Here is a 21,249-nt window from a genome sequence, read left to right on the forward strand (position 1 = left end):
AATGCTAGTGTATATGGCTGGGAGAAGGAGGGAGATGAGAAGGGAGGAAGAGATTAGTGGGATGGAAGTAATGGGAGCAATGAAGATAGTCAAAATGGGCAATGCCCCAGGAATTGATGAAGTGTGTGTTAAAATACTGAAGCATGGAGAAGAGATATTACTAGAATGGATATGGAAGATGTGCAGATTGGCCTGGGAGGAAGGTAGAGTCTCAGAGGACTGGAAGTCAGGTATAAGTATTCCCCTGTACAAAGGAAAAGGGGAAAAAGTGTGGTAATCGCAGAAACATATGTCTTATTAGTGTCATAAGAAAGGTTTAAGGTAGGATACTTATTGACAGAGTTAGGGAAATAATAGAGAACTAGATGGAGAAAAACACACCAAACATTCATCCTAAGGTGTTTAATGGAAAAGTTTTTAGAGAAGGGAAAGAAGTTGTATGCAGCCATTATGGATTTGGAGAAATCACATGACAGAGTGGATAGACTAGGAATGTGGAAAATATTAAAAATCTATGGTGTAAATGGGAAGCTTTTGAATGCCATGAAGAGTATGTATGAGGGTGCTGGGGCTGCAGAATGTGGATGGTGGGCTGACTGAATTTTTCCCTCTGAATGTTAAACTGAAACAGGGATGTGTCATGTCTCTACAGTTGTCCAATTTGTACCATATATAAATGGAGTTATAAAAGAGATACAAGGTAGGGCAGTGAATGTCAGAGCAGCCATAATGAAAATGGGCAGCATTTAGTGGCGTATATGGGGGGGGGCACTCGGCCATGCCCCCCCCCCTTTTGTCCCAGTAGGCCTACATATCTGCAGATCTAAATACGTATACAAGTCTATCTATCTATCTATCTATTGCCAGACGCCTCAATCCCGTTTGGGGTGGCCACAAACAAATCGCCTCCAAGTCGCCCTGTCCCACGCCATTTCACTGCCCTGCTATAGGACTACATAATAGATAGATAGATAAATAGATAGATAGAGAGACAGATAGAAGCAGGAAGTCAAATGATGAGAAGGTGTTGTGTTTGCGAGAAGCGAGCAGCGCTAAACGCTTACACGGAGGAAAGCTGACGACAGCGGCCAGTAAGGAGATGATGCAGTTAGCTGTCAGCAGTCCTCTCGTGAGAAAGTTCTGTTGCCATGAGGAACATACGTGACACACACACCCTACTACACGAGATGTTAGGAAAGAGAGTTTAGAAGGAGACAAGCGACCCTAGCGAGAGGTCGAGACGGAGATTAGCCTTAGAACAGAGAGAGAGAGAGAGAGATAGCGAGACAGGGAGGTAGCTACCCAGGACTTATACTATTATACCTGTTTAATATTTCCAAGACAAATAAAAATAGTCCCATACTATTCTTTACCTCTCCCGTCACTACATGACATCTGGTGGGGAAACTACTACAAGATATAAAAGCCGCTCGACCACAAGTCAAAAATATACTTCTCTACAAGTAACTACAAAGTCTTTATGACATTTGGTAGCAGCGAACGTATACGAACCTCGTCTACGAATCAACATTAAATTCCTACAAAATATCAAGATTGACAACAACCAACAATATCAGCTCCTGCCCCCTCCGTCTCCCAGATCATTACGCTGATGCAGAGGTCAAGAGATCACTCGACGCCTTGCAGGTAGCTTAACGACAAACCAGCAAATCTGCGGACATCGTCTCCGAATTAAAAGCAAATTTCTACAAAAGCAACCGAGACTACAAGATTAGCTTCAGTTCTACAAAGTCTACAGCCATCTCTCTGCTACATCCACCAAACCCCCAACGCTTACGCAGGTGTGAAGAGGTCAATGCACGCAGCAAAACACCAAGTCCATATTTACAACTCATCTTACTCACTCGTCTTCACTCAAGTTACTCATCGCTACTCATTCACTCACCACAGCTACCAGTGTGGGAAGCCGACGTCACCATGTGCTGAGATGACATCACAACGCGAGTCTGCCATGCCAAGCAACGTGTGACTGACACCAGGCACTTCTCACCCACTACTCATTACTCATTATTCACATAGCTCCTACTCATATTCACTTATTTTCACAGTTAAGTTGGAAATTCGACGTTCTATGTTGAGGTTTGCCTGGGACAGCCGTTAACCACTACAAATACCAGGCCATGGAGTTTCCTGAGTAATATCGTCCATCAACACACCACTAGAATTATCAAGAGATCTTCAATCAAACCTGTATTTTCTTCCGAGATCGACTTTTGTATCGACACACCTCTACCATCTGTATCAAGTGGGTAAAATTATACTTGCTCATTTCTTCTCAGTGCTAAAATTAGCTATATTCAACTTATTTAATCATCTAGTTTGCTAGGACATAAATAAACAAGAGGCGTATTTCATAACATCATATCTTAATGACAGGAATATTTTCGCAACCACCCACGTTAATACCAGATGACACACAAATTGCCACAACATCAGACTCACAATTAAGAGACAGCCCACCCATTGTACAACCCACACCACACGTTATAGATTAGGAAACAAATACGGGAGTTTCGGATGATGAGTGGGAAACTCCTTCAGACGTTGAGAGTATCGACTTCGCAGCTGCCTTAAATACGTATGCCAATATACTTAACAGGGTTCACCGGTCCGGTCATACATATTCTACCATTCCCTCACATAACGATAAACTCGTACAAGTTGAATTAACAGGGCAATCATTAAATATGAATCAAGAAACAAATACTGCTGATCTAAAAACCACACCTCACGTTTTTGTGTATCACGAGGATAAGACTGCCCCAAAATTCTCTGGCACAGACAAGGATCGCATTGATGTCATTTCATTAATCAGTCAGTGCGAACAAATGTTCATCAAGCGCCACATACTAGATGAACAAGAGAAAATTGCTATTTTTTCATCTTGCATAAGCCAGGAAAGATGTCCAGCAAGCAATTTATTGCGCTCCGATAAGCTACATCGTGCTAGGACATATGATGAATTTAAAACTGAATTTCTGAAGAAATTTTCTGGAGGTATGAACTTCTTGCCAGGTATAATTCCAGAATTACATAAAATTGTAGATCTTGTAAGGGAGCACACTACAAACCATGTGCTCAGTGAAATAACTGCTGATGTCTCCACAATCAAGAGAACCCTATTAGCTACTCTGGAGAATTCTAAGTGGATAACAGATGATGGAAAGATGTCCCCAGACCTCGTCGTGGACATCATTGGTTATGTAGCTGCCTTGTGTAAATTACCTGATAGAACCCTGAAGATCGCCAAAACAATTGCGTACACCCCGGGAATGTGCTTACTAGACTTAATGAACGAGGTAGAGATGCAGTGCAGTAAAGCAGGTGTGGTCGACACACATGCACATTCTGGTAGAATCAGGGTACCTGAGACAGTATCAGCTGTGAAAACATCAACACCGACCCCAAACAGAGAACAAAATCGATCGCGACCTGAAATGAGGCAGCCCAAACAACCAAAGACGCCTAGACCTCGTTCCCACACGCCTTCCTACAGGCAGTTTCATAAGTTTTCGCGCAGCCCGAGCAGGTCTCGCGCTATAAACAACATTTTTTATGGGAAATCACCTCGTAGGTCACAGTCAAGGGATAGGTCCATTCTGTGTCATTACTGTGCAAAACCAGGACACACAAGGTATGAATGCTTTATCAAGGCAAAAGAGGATAATCAAAAGACACAAGGGTTTGGTCCTTACTGTAGGCATCATAGATACCAAGGGCACTGGACTAGTGATTGCAAAACAGTAGAAAAAATTGTGTCTATGTTCAAATCGGGGGAAGACCAAGTCATGACAAAAAACGAACAAACGTAAAGAAGAACAAGGTTAAACTTCACATAGGAGGCATGTTGGGAAATGAGTGTATCTTGATACCAGCTGTATGTGAGGATCAAAACGTTTCCTTATTTTTAGATACAGGCTCTCCAGTGAACTTAATAACACATGAAGAACTAAATAGAATTCTTAAAAATAAAAAGAAAGTAACTTTTCTGGATGAAGCTGATTTAGAATTAAACACAGTAGATGGTCAAGAGATTACAGTAAAAGGTATGATAAGATTAAATCTCAGTTTCACAGAAACTACAAGACCATTCTCTGCATTGTTCTATATCGTTGAAAACTTAGCAATTAAAGCTCATATGTTACTGGGCTTAAGATCCATGAGAACTGAGAACATAACTATACTCCCACAAATGAATGGAATAGACTTTGATAATGAATTTATAGAGGAAATACTTTCAGAGCCCTCACCGATTGGTAGAAGAGAACCAAAAAGAATTGGTAATATTAAAGGCTTAAACAAACATACACAAACAGATGAGTGTATAGATCCACTTACACCAGCAACCCCATCCTCCAGAATCAGTTCCGCGCGGGAAGCCGTAGAGGTCAGAGGTCAGAGGTGACAGCTAGACCTCTCCTCTCCTTTCCCTCTTACCTGTCCCATCTTTACCTGTCCCACTTGTTGTCTTTTTCTCCCCTCCCTGCGTCCTTTATTCCCTCTCGCTGAGTTTTTATCCTCGCTGCAGTGTGCAAGCTAACAGCGATTTCATGGTGGAATCTGTACACGTGAGATAGTGGTGGGTCATTGTTCATCGAGACCTGACCTGCCGCTCCCCCTCTACCTACTCGACCCATGGGGCTGCACCTTCCACCACCAACCGTCTTCTCATGACTGCACACATGGCTGTATATGTGGTGTATAGCCTCACACTAGAATGATGGACGTGGAAAAATGTAATGGTGAAATGGAGGACATGAGCGGGATGGAGATAGTACACCGGACCAGCGATGATGCCGACAACTCTGGAGTGGAGGAAACGGACACTGATCTGAACTCCCATACAGACAGTGATAATGAACAGGGAGATGGCACCACAGCAGAGGAACCCTTCACTGAACATGTAAGTAAGACACGCAAAAGGAATATTAGAAGAACGAGGAAGAAAAAAGAGGCAGAACAAGACAGAAATATGAATGGCTGGCAACCGCGGATAATCCAAGACGGAGGGAGCGGAGACAGGCAGCAGCATGGAACACGGCCTGATACACCATTCACGGTACTCTACTTCCCTAAAAATTGCAAGCTGCGTTATGATGAGCGCATCAAGTGGGTAGTTCAGGTATCAAAGGAGAAACCTCAATTTACAATAAAGTACAGGGAAGGACGTTACTCGGCATATCTTCTCGTCAAAGAGGATGAAGCAGTGACATTACTTACAACAGGTGAGGGCTACAGTGGTGTTAAATTAGAAGCGTCTAGATCAACAGGCCAGCTGACGAAGATCATAATAAAGCGATACCCTGTTTACATTGATACTGACTGGGTGACAAACCATGAGAAGGTACGGTGGGCCAGACGTAATACTGTGAGAGGGAAAGAGACCGGCCAGGTTATTGCTTTGTGGGAAGGTACAGTGCCATCCTCTGTCAGATTTGTGCCTTGCCTGCAACAAAACCCCATTGCCGTGTATGATGAACCACCTGCGTTTTGCCTGAAGTGCAGTGCGTGGGGCCACAAGGCTTGGAAATGTAAAGGGAAAGACAGATGTAGGTTCTGTGGAAATGCTCACTCTTCCAAAATCTGCGGTGATAAGATCAAAGCGAATGAAAAGGTTGAACCCTACTGCATTAACTGCGCAGGTAGCCATAATGCCTCCTCCTGGAGCTGTCCAGCGAGGCCCAGGAACAGAAAGCAACAACTAGAAGTCCCTGATGAGATGCCAAGGCGGGATGATCATCTAACAAATCAAGACTTCCCTCCACTCTCAACTGCTCTTCACCCTCATGCTGTCAGTTCTGTGTCCCGTACGTCTGAGGCAAGCCATGATGTAGTTAGTGTGCATGAAGGTGTGCCACCACTTGCTACACTACCTACTCACTCCCATATTCCCTGGAGAGGACGTCCCATAGGAAATATCACAGGTGAAGCTATCCCTCCACCACGTGCTCAGTCCTTTGTTCCCAGCAGGGGACATCCAGCTCCCTCGGGCAGTAACCCAGGTGCAGCTGTCCCCCCACCGCCGCCTCCCTCTTCTGCCCCTCTTCCAAGAAGAGGACATCCCATGGGTATGAGCTCAGTGTCTCAGGGGATTAATAGAGGGAGTGAGGGCAGCTGTAGCGTGGTTCCCCCCACATCAGTGTCTCAGGGGAGCAGCTTGGAGGGACCGTCACTGAGGGACAACCGGCTACAACACAGTGATGGAGGGATCCAGCAACAGAGGGGTGTACCTGCACAACATGGGTGTGGTGCACCTAGTGAGGATGGCTTAAAAAAGGAAATTACGGAACTAAAGGACTTGGTAGGACGGCTGATTGATGCACAAATAGAAAACGAAAAACGTATCACCCTGCTACTTACTGCTGTTACAAATCTAACTAGAACTGGTAACAGCAGTTCTACTGAAAACTCGGTGGAAGAGGAGAGTGAAAAAGTGAATATTACAGAATATGGTGAAGAAAATTATAGAAAGAAAATCTTTGATGCTGCAATAGTACCTAAAACCTTCACAACTAAAAACATTAAAAAAGCAGTAGCCAACATGCCTCTTGATAGTCAGGCTAAAGTGACATGGGCTGTACATATGGTTCACAAATACAGAGATTTCATATCAGAAACCTGTAAAAACTTCAGTGATGAATTCAATGAACGTTAAGAAAAATATAACAGTGTTAAACTGGAACATCAACAGTCTGAAAAAACGATTCATAGATTTGCAACAGTATGCCCTTGAAAATAATATTGACATTATCTGCTTACAAGAGACATGGACCGACAACTCTTACGACCCAAGATTTGGTGGTTACATAAGGTACACTCTTGAGAGCATCAATGGTGTTAGAGGTCTGGCAATTTATGTAAAGAAAGACATACCAACTACTTTGGAGGTAGCTAACTTTGGGGAGGGATGTGAAAGCCTTAGAATTAAAGTCCATCTAGAAAACTATGTGCTAAACCTTGTAAACCTGTACATTCCCAAAGGTAAACTAGACACAAACTCATTTCCCGATTATCTGTATGAAGAGCCAACACTGGTAGTAGGAGATCTCAATGCCCGTCATAGTGCTCTAGGCTCTGTAGGAGGAAACTGTAATGTAAACGGAAAGAGATGGTTTGATTATGTAACTACCTGTGAACACGTTAGGGTTGTCGGAGATAAAATGCCAACGCACAGTAAAGGAGGCCGATTAGACTATGTTTGCCTATTTCAGGACCCACACAGGGGTTGTTCTGTGGATGTGGTGGATACTCTAGTGTCGGACCATTATGCTCTTAAGGTTACACTGGACGTTAAGCAGAGACAATGTACTGGCTCTAGGAAAAGACTCAACCTTCCACCTAATAAAATGGAGTCATTTATTAATGATATGGGTGATTGGTTTGAAACTTATTGCATAACTGATTTAGATATGTTCACTGCTGATCTTACCAACAAAATAGAAGAATTACTAAACAAAAGAACACAATTCCCAAATAAGACCTCTGGGAAGAAAAAAACTAATAAATGCAAATATACCAAAAAATGGTATACTGACGACCCCGAGGTTCAGTACTATAATTCAATAATGAGAAATGTCTCACGAAGGTGGAGACAAGACCCGAGTGATGAGAATTATAGAGCGCTACAGTACATGGCAACACAGTGCCGAGAAGCAAAAATGAAAGCAAGGGAAAACTACTGGATAGGGTTTGTGGGTAATATCCATAGGGAAACTTCCACACAAAAGGTCTGGAAACAAATAAACATCGCAAAGGGAGCAAAGAAACAAACTGCAGCTCATCCTAATCCCCAAACTAAAGCTGAGGAACTAATGGATGAATGGTCCACAGCTGCAAGTTATAACAGTTTACCGAACCACATCAAGGACAACCTTAATAAAGAGCATAATGTACGAGAATCCGCTATATTGTCTGCCATATCCCTTCAGGATGATACCTGTGTGGATATTACTGAATGGGAAATTCTTAACTCTATAAAGAAAGGGAAGTCAACTGCCCCCGGGGAGGATGGCATAACATATGATATTCTAAATGCACTTACTAAAGTTAGAGGCAACTTACTGCTCAAGCTTTTTAACCTGAGCTACCGAACTGGCCGTCTAGCTCAACAGTGGAAAAAAGCCATTATTGTGCCCATCCCAAAACCTGGTGAGCAGAACACTTATAGACCTATATCACTCACTTCCTGCATCTGCAAAATGCTAGAAAGAATAGTACTTAACAGAATGCTGTACAAAATTGGTGATAAATTCCATCCTAATGTCAATGGGTTTCTGAAGGGCAGGAATACCACAACCTGTATTATGTCATACTTAGCAAATACCACAGCAAAATTCTCAGTATTCCTGGACCTTAAAAGTGCATTTGATAAAGCTAATAGGCATATTATCCTGTATGAACTAGTCAAGATGGATGTTAAGGGAAAACTGTTAGCATGGGCGAAAGACTATCTAACCAACAGGGAGGCATATGTTTACTTTCAGGGTGGGAAATCTGCCTGTAGGACCCTGGAATTAGGTACTCCCCAAGGAGGTGTACTAAGTCCAACCCTCTTTAATATAGTAATGAATGTTATTGCCATGATAAAACTGCCAAAAGGGGTAACAACTATAGTATATGCTGATGTGCTCATTCAAGCAAGCACACACAGGCAAATGCAAAATGCATTAAACATCATAGTAGGAGTATGTAATAGTCTGGGCTTTGTCATATCCACTCAGAAAACCAAAGCCATGTATTCTGGTATTTCACCACAAGAAAGTATCATAATGCAAGGGAGGCCATTGGAGTATGTTAGGACACATAAATACCTGGGAGTACATATAGGTGGAAACCGTGGTAAAGAAAAAGAACTCCAGACACTGCTAACTACTTGCAAGTCTAGATTACGAGCCCTGAAAGCAATGGCCTGGGGAGGACTTGGTGCTTCTGTTGCAGTTCTTCGAACAATGTACATAGCATATATAAGGTCCCTCATTGACTATGCTGCCCCGGTGCTCGCCTGCATGGGTAAACATAGGCTCACCAAGCTCGAGACCATACAGAATGAAGCACTGCGTATCATTCTAGGGTGCCCACGTACTGCTAAGGTTGCCAATATGAGACTTGAACTTGGTTTGCCCTCTATAGTGGATCGGGTATTCGAAATTAATACCATTATAGGAATCAAAGCACTCAGAGACGAGAGAGAGATAAAACCAAAGATGGAATTAATTAATCATTTAGGCCTTGAAGAAATCAGAGGTAATAACTGGGCATCACTAACAGCCAGAGATATAATAGCCAATGATGTCGTGGACTACATCCAGACTGACGTTTCCTTGGGTGAGCTTACTCCACCCTGGGAAGAAACAGACATAGACTGCAAAATACTAAGCCTTCCCTATCGGAAAGCAGACATGCCAACATGTGTACTAAGATCTCTTTTCTCAGAACTGAGCAATTCTTTGACACAAAACGATGAGACTGACTTAATTTACTGTGACGGATCTCTGGACAGAGAAACTGGAGAAGCTGGAGCAGCCATGACGGTGGTACGAGGTGGACAGTTCTGTCAAGAATGCGACACCAAAGTTAAGCTCCATGACTGGGCCTCCTCGACACAAGCTGAGCTTGTGGCTATCAAGCTGGGGCTAAGGCACATTAGAAGGACGGGAAGCAATGCAGTTATTTTTTCAGACAGTTTATCAGCCCTACAAGCCCTTAAGAATAACTGCTCAACTTATCAAGATCTTGTATACGATATTAGGAATTATGTCAGTCAGATAATCAGAAGAGGTATCTCTGTACAGTTCGTTTGGGTACCTTCACATATTGGGGTGCCGGGGAATGAAAGGGCTGACCAACTAGCAAAGGAGGCCTCTAAAAAGACTCAAACAGACTGCGATCTTGGACTCTCCCTTCGTCAGCTTAGATCAAGAATTAAAAACAGACAAAAAAGCATAATGATATCAAAACGACAGAATGAATATCACACAAGCAGGTCAATATATTACTATAACAATGTTGGCCTAAGAACATCCTACACATATGGAAAGGCAGGCACAAGTAGGTGGCAGGAAGTTGTTCATGCCAGAGTGAGGTTAGGATACGACCACCCTTGGCAGCACGGGGCAGCAGTTAATGAACACAGAAGAAGGTGTAAGGTATGTGGTACTGCGGGTGGGCATACACTACATCATTACATTCTAGTGTGTCCGAATCTTGTGAACTTCAGGAACCCTAACTTGAGTACAATTGTGGACCAGGCTACTTATTTTCTGGAGAATGGTATTGTTAAAGAAATACTAAGAAAACATAAAGGTTTCGCCTCCCCAATGTAACTATGTGGAAAGACTCGTGTATATGCATGAGTATGTGTGTATTTGTACATATATGAGTATGTGTGTGTCTACATGTATGTGTGCATAAGTTTCTACAGATACATGTATGCTTGTGTATGTGTATGTATATGCGTGTGCATGTCCTGGTATATACTATTAGCCTACTATTATTCAGCCAACTGGGTGTTATATTTATAATTTGGCTTATTATAAGATTACAGTATTTATGCACTTACTTCACCAATAATGTAAGGTACTGAGATAAGTTTGGCAACTGCAATAACCTTAAGTTTCCACACTATACAATGTGTATCAGCTATGCTAGTATGTATCCCACTACCAGGATCCAATATTATGTATATAACATTATCTTGTAACTTATGTACGTCATGGCAGGTGTACATCACTAGGTGGTGTTCTCCTTTTGAATAACTGTAGCAATTTATAACGCTGCGTCCCTCACAGGATGAGGGAGGGTGTCCAATAAACTAGCCCTCTTAAAAGAGGGCACAAATAAAAAAAAATCCTCCAGAATTAGTGACCCAGATAACAGTACTGATTTATCAATTTTTCCAGCCCATCTCACTAATGATTTGGTTATACCACCTAATTCATACATGAAGGTTACCATAAAGAGCAAATTACGGAATAGTACTGTTCTTGTCTTAGAAGAATTATGTAAAGTAAAGGGATTGTCAGTAGAAAACGCATTATGTCATACGAACGACGAAGGGCTAACTCAGATATTCATTATTAATCACATGAATGGGGAAGTTCAGTTGAAGAAGGGAACTTGCATAGTTAATATTGAAAAATGTTTAGCCCCTGTGAAGGAAATAAATATTGGTGGAGTAACAAGTGAGATAAAATCTACGGATAGAGAAAGAATAAAAGAGAATTTAATTCACTCAGGTGAATTTGACGAAGAAAATGATTTGTTAACCCTGCTGGAAACACACAGGGACACCGTAGCCTTGCCCGGAGAACGATTAGGGTGTACTAACTTGATTAATCACATGATTAATGTGCACCCAGAAACACCACCAATTTTCGTACCAGCTTATCGCATACCACACTCCCAACGTACACTTGCAAATCAGTATGTCGATGAAATGTTAAAGCTTGGAATTATTGAGCCTTCAGTTTCTCCGTGGAACGCTCCCCTTTTCTTTGTGCCCAAGAGAAATGGAGAAATGCGTGCGGTAGTAGATTACCGTAAACTAAATAATCACACAATCCCTGACAGATTTCCCATGCCATTGCTAAGTGATGTTCTACAGAATATTGGTCCTGAGAATAATATATTCTCGACCATCGATCTCCTAAACGGATACTATCAGATTCCGGTATCTCAGGAGTCACGTAAATACACTGCCTTTTCAACAAACAGAGGCCATTATCAATATACAAGAATGCCAATGGGACTGAGGACAGCCCCGGTACGTTCCAGCGTCTTATGAATTACGTATTGTCCGGAATTTTAGGACAAGGAATATTTGTTTATCTTGACGATATTATTATCGCAACGAAGAATATTAAGGATCATCTCAGGAAATTAGACTTACTCTTACAAAAGCTTAGTGATGCTGGATTAAAAATTAAACTTTCTAAATGCAAATTTTGCTTTAAGGAAATAAATTTCTTAGGCCACAAATTAAGTTCTGATGGTATTCACACCACTGATGACAAAATACAGGCAGTGAGAGATTTTCCTGAACCCACTACGACTGACGAAGTTAGACAATTTTTAGGTCTGGCTGGGTACTATAGGTCCTTCGTACCACAGTTCTCTCATATAGCCTTCCCTCTATTCCAACTACTCAAAAAAGATGCTGTATTCCAATGGGAAGAAGAACAAAAAAGGGCATTTAACAATCTAAAAATTAAACTAACAAATGCACCTTGTTTAACATATCCGAATTACACGAAATCATTTCTTATTTGTACAGACGCATCAGTTAAAGGATTAGGGGCTGTACTGATGCAGGAAGATAAAAGAGGAAAGAATCAACCAATTGCATTTGCCAGCAGACAGACAAGAGGTGCAGAAAAATTATAGCACTACAGACTTAGAGGCACTTGCAGTGATTTTTGCATTACAAAAGTTTCGAGATTTGGTATATGGTTACGAAATCCACTTATTCACCGACCATAAACCACTGGTGGGTATGTTTAAAGAAAAACTCCTTTCTGGGAGGAGAGCAAGATGGAAATGTACAGTTGAAAACTACAATGTACAAATACATTATATACAAGGTAAAATGAATATAGTAGCTGACGCATTATCTAGGAACCCGAACACAATTCAGGTCGCGGCGTTAGATCTCAAAGGAAATATCCCAAACCACGAGGATATCGCAAAGGCACAAAGACTTGACCCAGTATGGTCAAAAGTAATATACAAGTTAGAAAGTGGAGATGACATACAATTACCCAAACTGCATGTCCCACTTGAACAATTCACAATGGTCAATAATACATTATACAAAATTAACTCTAAACAACCAAAACGCCAAAGAAATACTAACCAGTTGGTAGTACCTAATGACATGATACCCCAAGTATTACGAATGATACACGACAGCCCACATGCAGGACACCCTGGAAAGGATAAGACATTCAACCAAGCCCAGCTATTATATTACTGGCCTTCATTACGAAGAGATATACACAATCATATAGACAGATGCGAATCATGTGCGAAACACAAAGGATACCCAATCACACCTGCACCGATGGGTAATTACCCAGTACCACATCAACCATGGGACGTTGTCGCTGTTGATTTACTCAAGATGCCATTATCATACAATAATAACCTATACTTATTCGTAGCAACGGATCATTTTTCCCGTTATGTCATTTTAGCTCCAATTAAAGATAAGACAGCAGAGACAGTAGCAAAGGCAATAACAGATAATGTAATATGTCGCTTTACTACCCCTAAGGTACTAATAAGTGATAATGGAGGAGAATTTAATTCTGAGATCTTACAAGAAATATGTAAACAATACAACATCAAAAAGGTTAACGTTTTGGCCTATCACCCAGCATCGAATGGGTTGGTAGAGAGACAAAATAAAAAGGTATTAGATGTGCTACGACACATTCTCAGTGAAAATTATGCAAGCTGGGATGATTGGATTCCCAGAGTAGAGGCCTCCATTAATGGGTCTATAAATAAATCCATTGGTGACACACCACATTTCATTATATATGGCACAGATAAAAAATTACCATATGAGCTCCTAGAAGGTGACAGCATGCCTATATACAATTACGATGATTACTCTAAACTCCGTTTACGTGAATTCCAGGACATTCACAAAAGAGTGCAAAAACAATTAACGATGTCCAAGGAAGAAATGACGGAGGCATTTAACAAAAAGGCAAAAGATTCACCTATCAGCTTAGGAGACATTGTTTACGGAGTCATTCATACGAGAGACAATAAATTATCCCCTAAATTTGAGGGCCCATACAGAGTAATTAACATAAAGGCAAACAAAGTTTTAATTAAGTCACTTTCAAGTGGCGAGGAAAAACAAGTTCATATTGACCATTTAAAACGAGTTTCAAGGGAATTATCACATAATTATTCAGCCTCGGATACAACCGAACAGGTGAACGTACCTCAAGAAACCAAGCAAGAACACAACAATGATTACAAAAAGAAATTAAGGTCATATACCAAACAATCGAACATAGGTGCAACTATTCCAATGAAATCTACAGTACATCATTTACGAGAATTAAATATCGATTTAAACTCCTTCTATAAATGAAATAACAGCCAACCGTAACGCACATCATCACTATCATCAACCACAGCTTTATAGGAAATTAATAGATTTTTTTTTCGGTAGGTTACGATGAAGGGACTTATGCTATGGATTCTCCTATACATAGTAAGGGTATATGCGCACCTAGACCCCAAGCATATAGTACGACAAGGATGCCTCATAGCTCCAACGGCCACGACTACAATCGTTAAGGACGTCATGAGTACTGAAATAAGTCTAGATTACTTGTATGACTTACCTACTTATATAGAAAGACTTGCGACGCCGATGCGAACTCTGGACTTCAAGATAGGGAATTATGTTTCACAATCACATATCACCAAGGAAGTGGATGAAATGGTGAAGTTAGCGAAATGGAAACTAGAACAGGCGAAGTCAACTATGCTCGTCATGATCCAAGATCTCCCATCTTATGGAACAGAGGTGCTGAGCGACAGGAACAACATCACACGTACTCGCCAAAAGCGCGGTTTGTTCGATCTGGGCGGCGCAATTCTTGGGAACATCTTTGGATTGGCTACAGAGGATGACCTTAAAGAAATAAACAAAAAATTTAATAAGATAGCTCAGGTACTAACATACCAAGATAAATTCATCACAGGACAGAACTCGGCAATGAAAATAATTGTGAAAAATCTGAAACAAGCAGAAAACGTAGCTCTCGAGAGTATAGATAAAATAAATGACTTGGAGGGTAACGTTACCCTTTTCCAGCACTTCTCCATCATCACAGAACATATTGACACGATTCTACTACAATTAGAGAACACTAGAGATCATTTCAGGGCACTTATGCAAGGAATTTCGAATGCTGGTGATGGCAAGATCACAAATGACTTACTCCCAGTTCATGAGCTACGTCAGATAGTTAGTCAAGGCATACATAAACATAAATTGAAGCCATTGTTCCGCAGTCGGGAATTTATGCAATATTACCCGTACTTGGAAGCAACACTAACACCAACATCAGTGATAGTTCATGTACCATTCATCACGGAAGACCTGTTCACAGTATACCAAATACACCCCTTCCCCTATAGAAACAACAACACTTTAGTCATCATCAACATCAACACAGACACCGAACTCATCATGGTCTCCAAGAGACGAGACACTGTCACTTTCGCAAGTGAGTCAACGATTGAGCGAAAGTGCCGCACATCCTTACATGCTGTTCATCTTTGTCCTGCGTACATTTTCACGTTTCAGCCTACTGATACGGTCCCTTGTGAAATGGCTATCATCAGCAATAACGATATTCATCATCATTGCAACTTCACTTTTGCTCCAGATAAACTTGTACACCATCAACGCATTGGACACTCGCAGTTTTTTTATTTCCCTCATAACACATCAGTTTACATAGTCTGTCCAGATATACCACCATCTCATACATCAGCCTCAGGATTATACATAGCACCAGACTACTGTGCGGTATTTACACCATCCATGTCTACTTTTTCCACCATCAATCACTACGCCATTATCAACCATACACACAAACATTTCCACCCACTGCCTGATATGGACTTAAACATGAGCACAAGTATTAAGTTGACTTCACCTAAGTTTGAAACTATGCAACTGATCAATGAAACAATGAAGCCCTGGGAAGATTTGAGTTTGAGTATGTTCAACCCATATTATGTGTATAGCCAAGCACCTTCTGTCTTTATAATTATCTGCATTGTGGTTGCAGTATTGCTGTTGGCCATGCACAGAATGCATGCAAGAATTGCTAATTTGGAGTCATTGTTTAGTGGGGGGAGAGTTAACATCACAGTTAACCACCCTGAATGAAGTGTATATATTTTGTATATAGTATTAATTATATAAAAAAAAAAAAATAATAATAATAATAATAATAATAATAATAATAATAACACAAAGAAGAATGACCCATATATGACAAACCAGTACCATTATCTTTGAATGAAATATTAATAACTCTTACAATAATCTTAATTTTAAACTATTTTTATTCTTGCATGTATGCAATTCACTATAATAACCCAAGTACATACTGTATTACAGTTAAATAATTTACTTTAATGCATTTATTCCAATATGTATTCAACTTATTTAAAATGTAATATTACTGAATAATCACTATTTACTATGAATAATATATGTATACAATATTCATACAATTATGTTACTTTACAATATTATGTATTTCACTTAATTAGCTTATAAGTTCATTATAATGTGTATGTAGTATGTATTAATATATTATAACTATTAAATGTCGATGGTACGCCATTTTTCGCGCGGCCGAGCAAATATAGGACTACATAATAGATAGATAGATAAATAGATAGATAGAGAGACAGATAGAAGCAGGAAGTCAAATGATGAGAAGGTGTTGTGTTTGCGAGAAGTGAGCAGCGCTAAACGCTTACACGGAGGAAAGCTGACGACAGCGGCCAGTAAGGAGATGATGCAGTTAGCTGTCAGCAGTCCTCTCGTGAGAAAGTTCTGTTGCCATGAGGAACATACGTGACACACACACCCTACTACACGAGATGTTAGGAAAGAGAGTTTAGAAGGAGACAAGCGACCCTAGCGAGAGGTCGAGACGGAGATTAGCCTTAGAACAGAGAAAGAGAGAGAGATAGCGAGACAGGGAGGTAGCTACCCAGGACTTATACTATTATACCTGTTTAATATTTCCAAGACAAATAAAAATAGTCCCATACTATTCTTTACCTCTCCCGTCACTACATGACATCTGGTGGGGAAACTACTACAAGATATAAAAGCCGCTCGACCACAAGTCAAAAATATACTTCTCTACAAGTAACTACAAAGTCTTTATGACACTGCTCCCAACTCACACCCCCCTCTCTCATATACCTCTCCACCCCATCCCTCCATCTCATCCTCGGCCTCCCCCTCCCTCTTCCCCCCTCCACCTCACTCACATACACTCTCTTCGTCAGTCTTTCGCCCTCCATCCTCTCCACATGGCCAAACCACCTCAGTGTGTTCCTCATAACGCTTCCTATCACATCCACATCCACACCACAACGCTCCTTTATATCCTCATTCGTCAGTCTGTCTCTCCACGTGACTCCACAGGCTCCTCTTAAATAACTCATTTCCACTGCTCTCACTCTTGACTTGTGTCCTTCCAACAATGTCCAAGCTTCACTTCCGTACGTTAGAGTTGGTATCACAATACCAAGGAAGAGAGAGGTGAAAAGATTAGTAAGAGAGAGTAAGAAGAGAGTGGATCAGTGAATTTAGCCGTAAAAATAGGCTGCTTGATTTCAAATGATCAACTATCACAAGACTCTGGTGTGTAAGAAAGCTCTCACTCACTCAGTCTCTCTCTCTCTCTCTCTCTCTCTCTCTCTCTCTCTCTCTCTCTCTCTCTTCTTCTCTCTCAACTTCATTAATGCAAGTTTTAGTTTAATTTGCTTAATGTTTCATATACAGTACTCTCTCTCTCTCTCTCTCTCTCCCTCTCCAAGTCATTAATGCGAGTTTTAATTTAATTTTTTAAATGTTTCGTATAAAAATGAACATTGCAACTTCCAGGAATGAAGGAATCAACAATTGTTTATTATAATCTAGCATTTTTTTTTATACATACTAGGTACTGTGGAATTCCCTAATTAAATATTTTTCAAACAGCTCATTTTTGTTTTAGCCAAGATACATAAGCTTCTTTAGATTGTTTTGCCATTGAATATCAAATTTGTGTGATATATCCCTCCTGAGACCTCAAAATGCCCCTAAAAATGCTTGATTTTCAAAAAATTTCTTTGGGGGGCTTACCACGCCCCCAACAAACCCCCAAGCTGTAGAGGCTCACTTCTCTTGCCCCCCCCCCTTACAAAAATCCTGGATTCACCCCTGTGGCCCCCCCCTTTCCATGGACCTATATATGCCACTGGCAGTATTTGTAAACTTCCTGTTCTTTTGTTTGCAGATGGTACTTCATTTCAAGTAAAGATGAAGGAGAACTGCAAGACTTGGTGAATGAGTCTGGGAGAGTATATAAGAAATGGAATCAAAGTGAATGTAGGGAAGAGTAAAGTTGTGGTCTTCAAGAGAAATAAAGCCGTTGAATGCACAGTGAGGCTGGATAGTGAAGTAATGGAAAATGTGAGTGCGTTTAAGAACAGTACAGTACTTGGGTAGTGTGATGAGTAAGGATGGAAGTTTGGAGGATGAAGTGCTTGAAAGTGTACATCAGAGAAGAAGGGTTGCTGGTTCATTGAAATAAGTAATAAGAAACAGGGAAGTGAGCATGGAAGTAAATAAGTTACTGCATGACAGTATTTTGATCCCCACTCTAGAGTATGGAAGCAAAGCTTGGACCTTGCTGGAAGTCAAGAGTGAGAGCAATGGAAATGAGTTATTTGAGAGGAACATGTGGCATTATATGGAGAGACTGATTGACAAGTGAGGAAGTAATGGAACGTTGTGATGTGGATGTGGATGTGATAGAAAGCATTAGGAGAAATACATTGAGGTGGTTTAGCCATGTGGAGAGTATGGCGAGTGAAAGGCTGGCTAGGAGAATGTATGTGAGTGAGGTGGAGGGGGGAGAGGGAGGGGGAGACCAAGGATGAGATGGAGGGATGGAGGACAGCTCAGGTATATGAGAGAGGGGATGCAAGTTGGGGGGAGGACAGACATATGGCAGGGGACAGGGTGACTTGGTGATTTGTTTGTGGCCACCTCTTACAGGATTAAGGCATCTAGCTATAGATAGATAGATAGTTAGAAATACATGCATACTGTTATGGTATCAGAAACACAAATAGGCATGGCTAGGTTAATAGAAAAGAATGAAATGGGCACAATAAGGAAAAAGCACATACCACATGAAGACCTGAGATGGTCTTGAAGTAAGGGCGTCTGAGGTAAGGGGGTGGAGAGTTAATGGTCTCCACCACCTGGGATTAACTCCTTTAATAGGGCCTCATTTTTTAATCCCTCAAAGCCATCAGAAACTACAGAGTATTCACCATCATTGTCAGTAGGAACTAAATGACTCCAAATCAAAGTTTTTAGACAAAAAAATATGTGATAATGGCAGGAGTACAGACTTTCATCTAGCAGTGGTAGTAAAAACCACAATAACCAAGGGCTTGATACCCGTGGGATCACTGTACTGTACTAGGCAAGAGTTGCTATGACAAGGATGTGAAATAAACTGCAAAAAGGAAAAATTATGGGCCAAGTTAGTGTAAAATGGATATAGTCAAAATTTTTAGTACTAGAGTGTGCTATTTTACTCATTTATTTTCAAACAGACTGTTGGCTTTAATCAGCCTGGCTTTGCTGCAATTAGTCTGATATAGCAAGGATCTACTGTAAGTGTATTCATGAGTTTGCCAAACAATATTTTCACTGCCCTAATCCTTTCATTTACTCTCATTACATTCATGACACATTCCACCCATTTTTCAACTAGAATCCCTACACCACCATATCCATCCACTCTTCCCTTCCAAAATACAATAGCATATAACTACAAATCTTTCCCAGTAAACGTCCTACCTGATCCTCCCCTAAGCCTAAATTCTTTGAAGCAACAGACTTTTATTTTCCTCCTGCTAAGAGTCTCCACCATTTCCTTCCCCTCTACCCTTCAAACTACCCACATTCCAAGATGCCACTCTGAACCCCTTGGGTGATCTGATTTCCTAAGGCTTGCTTATGCTTGGTTTTGATTTTGTCATGGTCAGTGAGTAAATAAAAGTTGAGATAAACCATAGGACCCACCCGCCCACACAGACCCAAGTCCAGGTAGGGGATCAGAGACCCATGGCCCACCAACAGGAGCCAGTGGCTGAGGCAGTGCCCTCAGGGCACCCTGCCAGGACAGCTACAGGGACACCCTCCAAGTGTGCCTTGGCAGGCCCTGTAACTGCCCTACCATTATATAGCCAGTGATAGGGCAGCCTCCTGGTGCACTACTCCCAAGTTCAGTCCCCTCTGTGTTGGACGGAAGCAGCAATCTGGGAACTGCAATGCCCTGTACCCTCTAGCACAGATCTGAGCTCATCCCATCCTGGCCCCAAAACCATGCCAGTGGAGCACATGCTGTGCCTTCCCTTGAGTACACCACTAGGTAGCAGGGGCAATGTTTTCTGGTTGCATGCCCTTGCTGGTGCAAACTCCTGTGATGTAGTAGGGTACACTGTGTGTATGTTAAGTACATGTATAGTAGTTTACAAGACAGAGAAAAGTTTATAGGAGAGTTTGCTGGCCTACTCTCTCTGCTGCTGTCACACTGAACTGAAAAGGTCATCAAGGAGGGATGGTCAGGGTAGTCCTGAGGGCTTGTGAAATAGGAACTCTGTTCTCACTCTCACCAGCTTTTCCATCCTCCTCAGGAGTACTGCCCAGGTTGGCTGGTGCTGCAGCCTACGCCCTATTAAAAAAAAAAAAAAAAATCACTGTGTCCTCAAAGGGTTAAGAGTGTCTTATTTGCTTCCCCGGTACTGTAGTATCTTACTGGAGAGCAAAGTTCCAATTACCTGGACTTTTTATTTTCTTGTTTTTGACAGTCTGTTGATCTCATATTTCAGGATCCAGCTGTCCCTGTTGCGTTAAGAATAGGTTTAGAATGGTGATGATATTTTTTTAAATCATACCCATTACCCATGCCTTTGTAAATTAACCTCTGTGGTCCTGAGGTGTGTTTTCTGTCTTATGCCTGATGTGTCTAGATGACTTTTTTCAATTTAAGATAGACTTTCATGTGCAAAGGATCAAAGAAGGCCAAATCTAGCTCCACCAGTTTGCAAAGCCTCTCATATGCTGAGTAAACTTGTCTAAAGGTAGCAAGAATAAAATAAAAATTGTTTCTGGATTGAAGGAATTAAGGAGGTTTGATATTACTGTATATGAAAAGCCTACAGTACTGTACCTATATTTGTTAATAACGAGATACCTTCCTGAGGTGGCATTAGTATAGCCCCACAACTCTGCTGGCTTATTCTGGAAACATCCCTCAGCTCCCTTACCATCCTTCAAAAGAAGAAGGATGGACTGCAGATGGATTACCTGAAGTCCAGTGGGATCACATTCACATAAGCCAGGTTAGCAACAACAGCAACAACAAGGTTTGTAAGTAGAGT

The 21,249-nt window shown here is 41.2% G+C and overlaps 1 protein-coding gene across 1 annotated transcript; it reads left to right on the top strand.

Annotated features, from left to right (window-relative positions):
- Positions 1-7,586: 7,586 nt before the first annotated feature.
- Positions 7,587-20,722, top strand: LOC145408268 (uncharacterized). Its single transcript, XM_080279036.1, has 3 exons — positions 7,587-10,166; positions 19,901-20,010; positions 20,698-20,722. Exons 1-3 carry the CDS (start codon positions 7,587-7,589, stop codon positions 20,720-20,722), a joined length of 2,715 nt encoding a protein of 904 aa, XP_080135162.1.
- Positions 20,723-21,249: the final 527 nt, after the last annotated feature.

This window comes from Coenobita brevimanus, chromosome 76 (genome assembly GCF_032717465.1).
Source record: "Coenobita brevimanus isolate Jiangsu-jjx chromosome 76, ASM3271746v2, whole genome shotgun sequence".
NCBI classification, from domain to species: Eukaryota; Metazoa; Arthropoda; class Malacostraca; order Decapoda; family Coenobitidae; genus Coenobita; species Coenobita brevimanus.

Excerpts from the sequence above, each read along its gene's own strand:
- LOC145408268 (XM_080279036.1), top strand. The coding sequence starts at position 7,587 with ATGAGAAATGTCTCACGAAGGTGGAGACAAGACCCGAGTGATGAGAAT. Across the intron at positions 10,167-19,900 it reads AACACAGAAGAAGGTGTAAG|ACCCAAGTCCAGGTAGGGGA; the intron begins GTATGTGGTACT and ends CCGCCCACACAG. Across the intron at positions 20,011-20,697 it reads GCTACAGGGACACCCTCCAA|GATCCAGCTGTCCCTGTTGC; the intron begins GTGTGCCTTGGC and ends CTCATATTTCAG.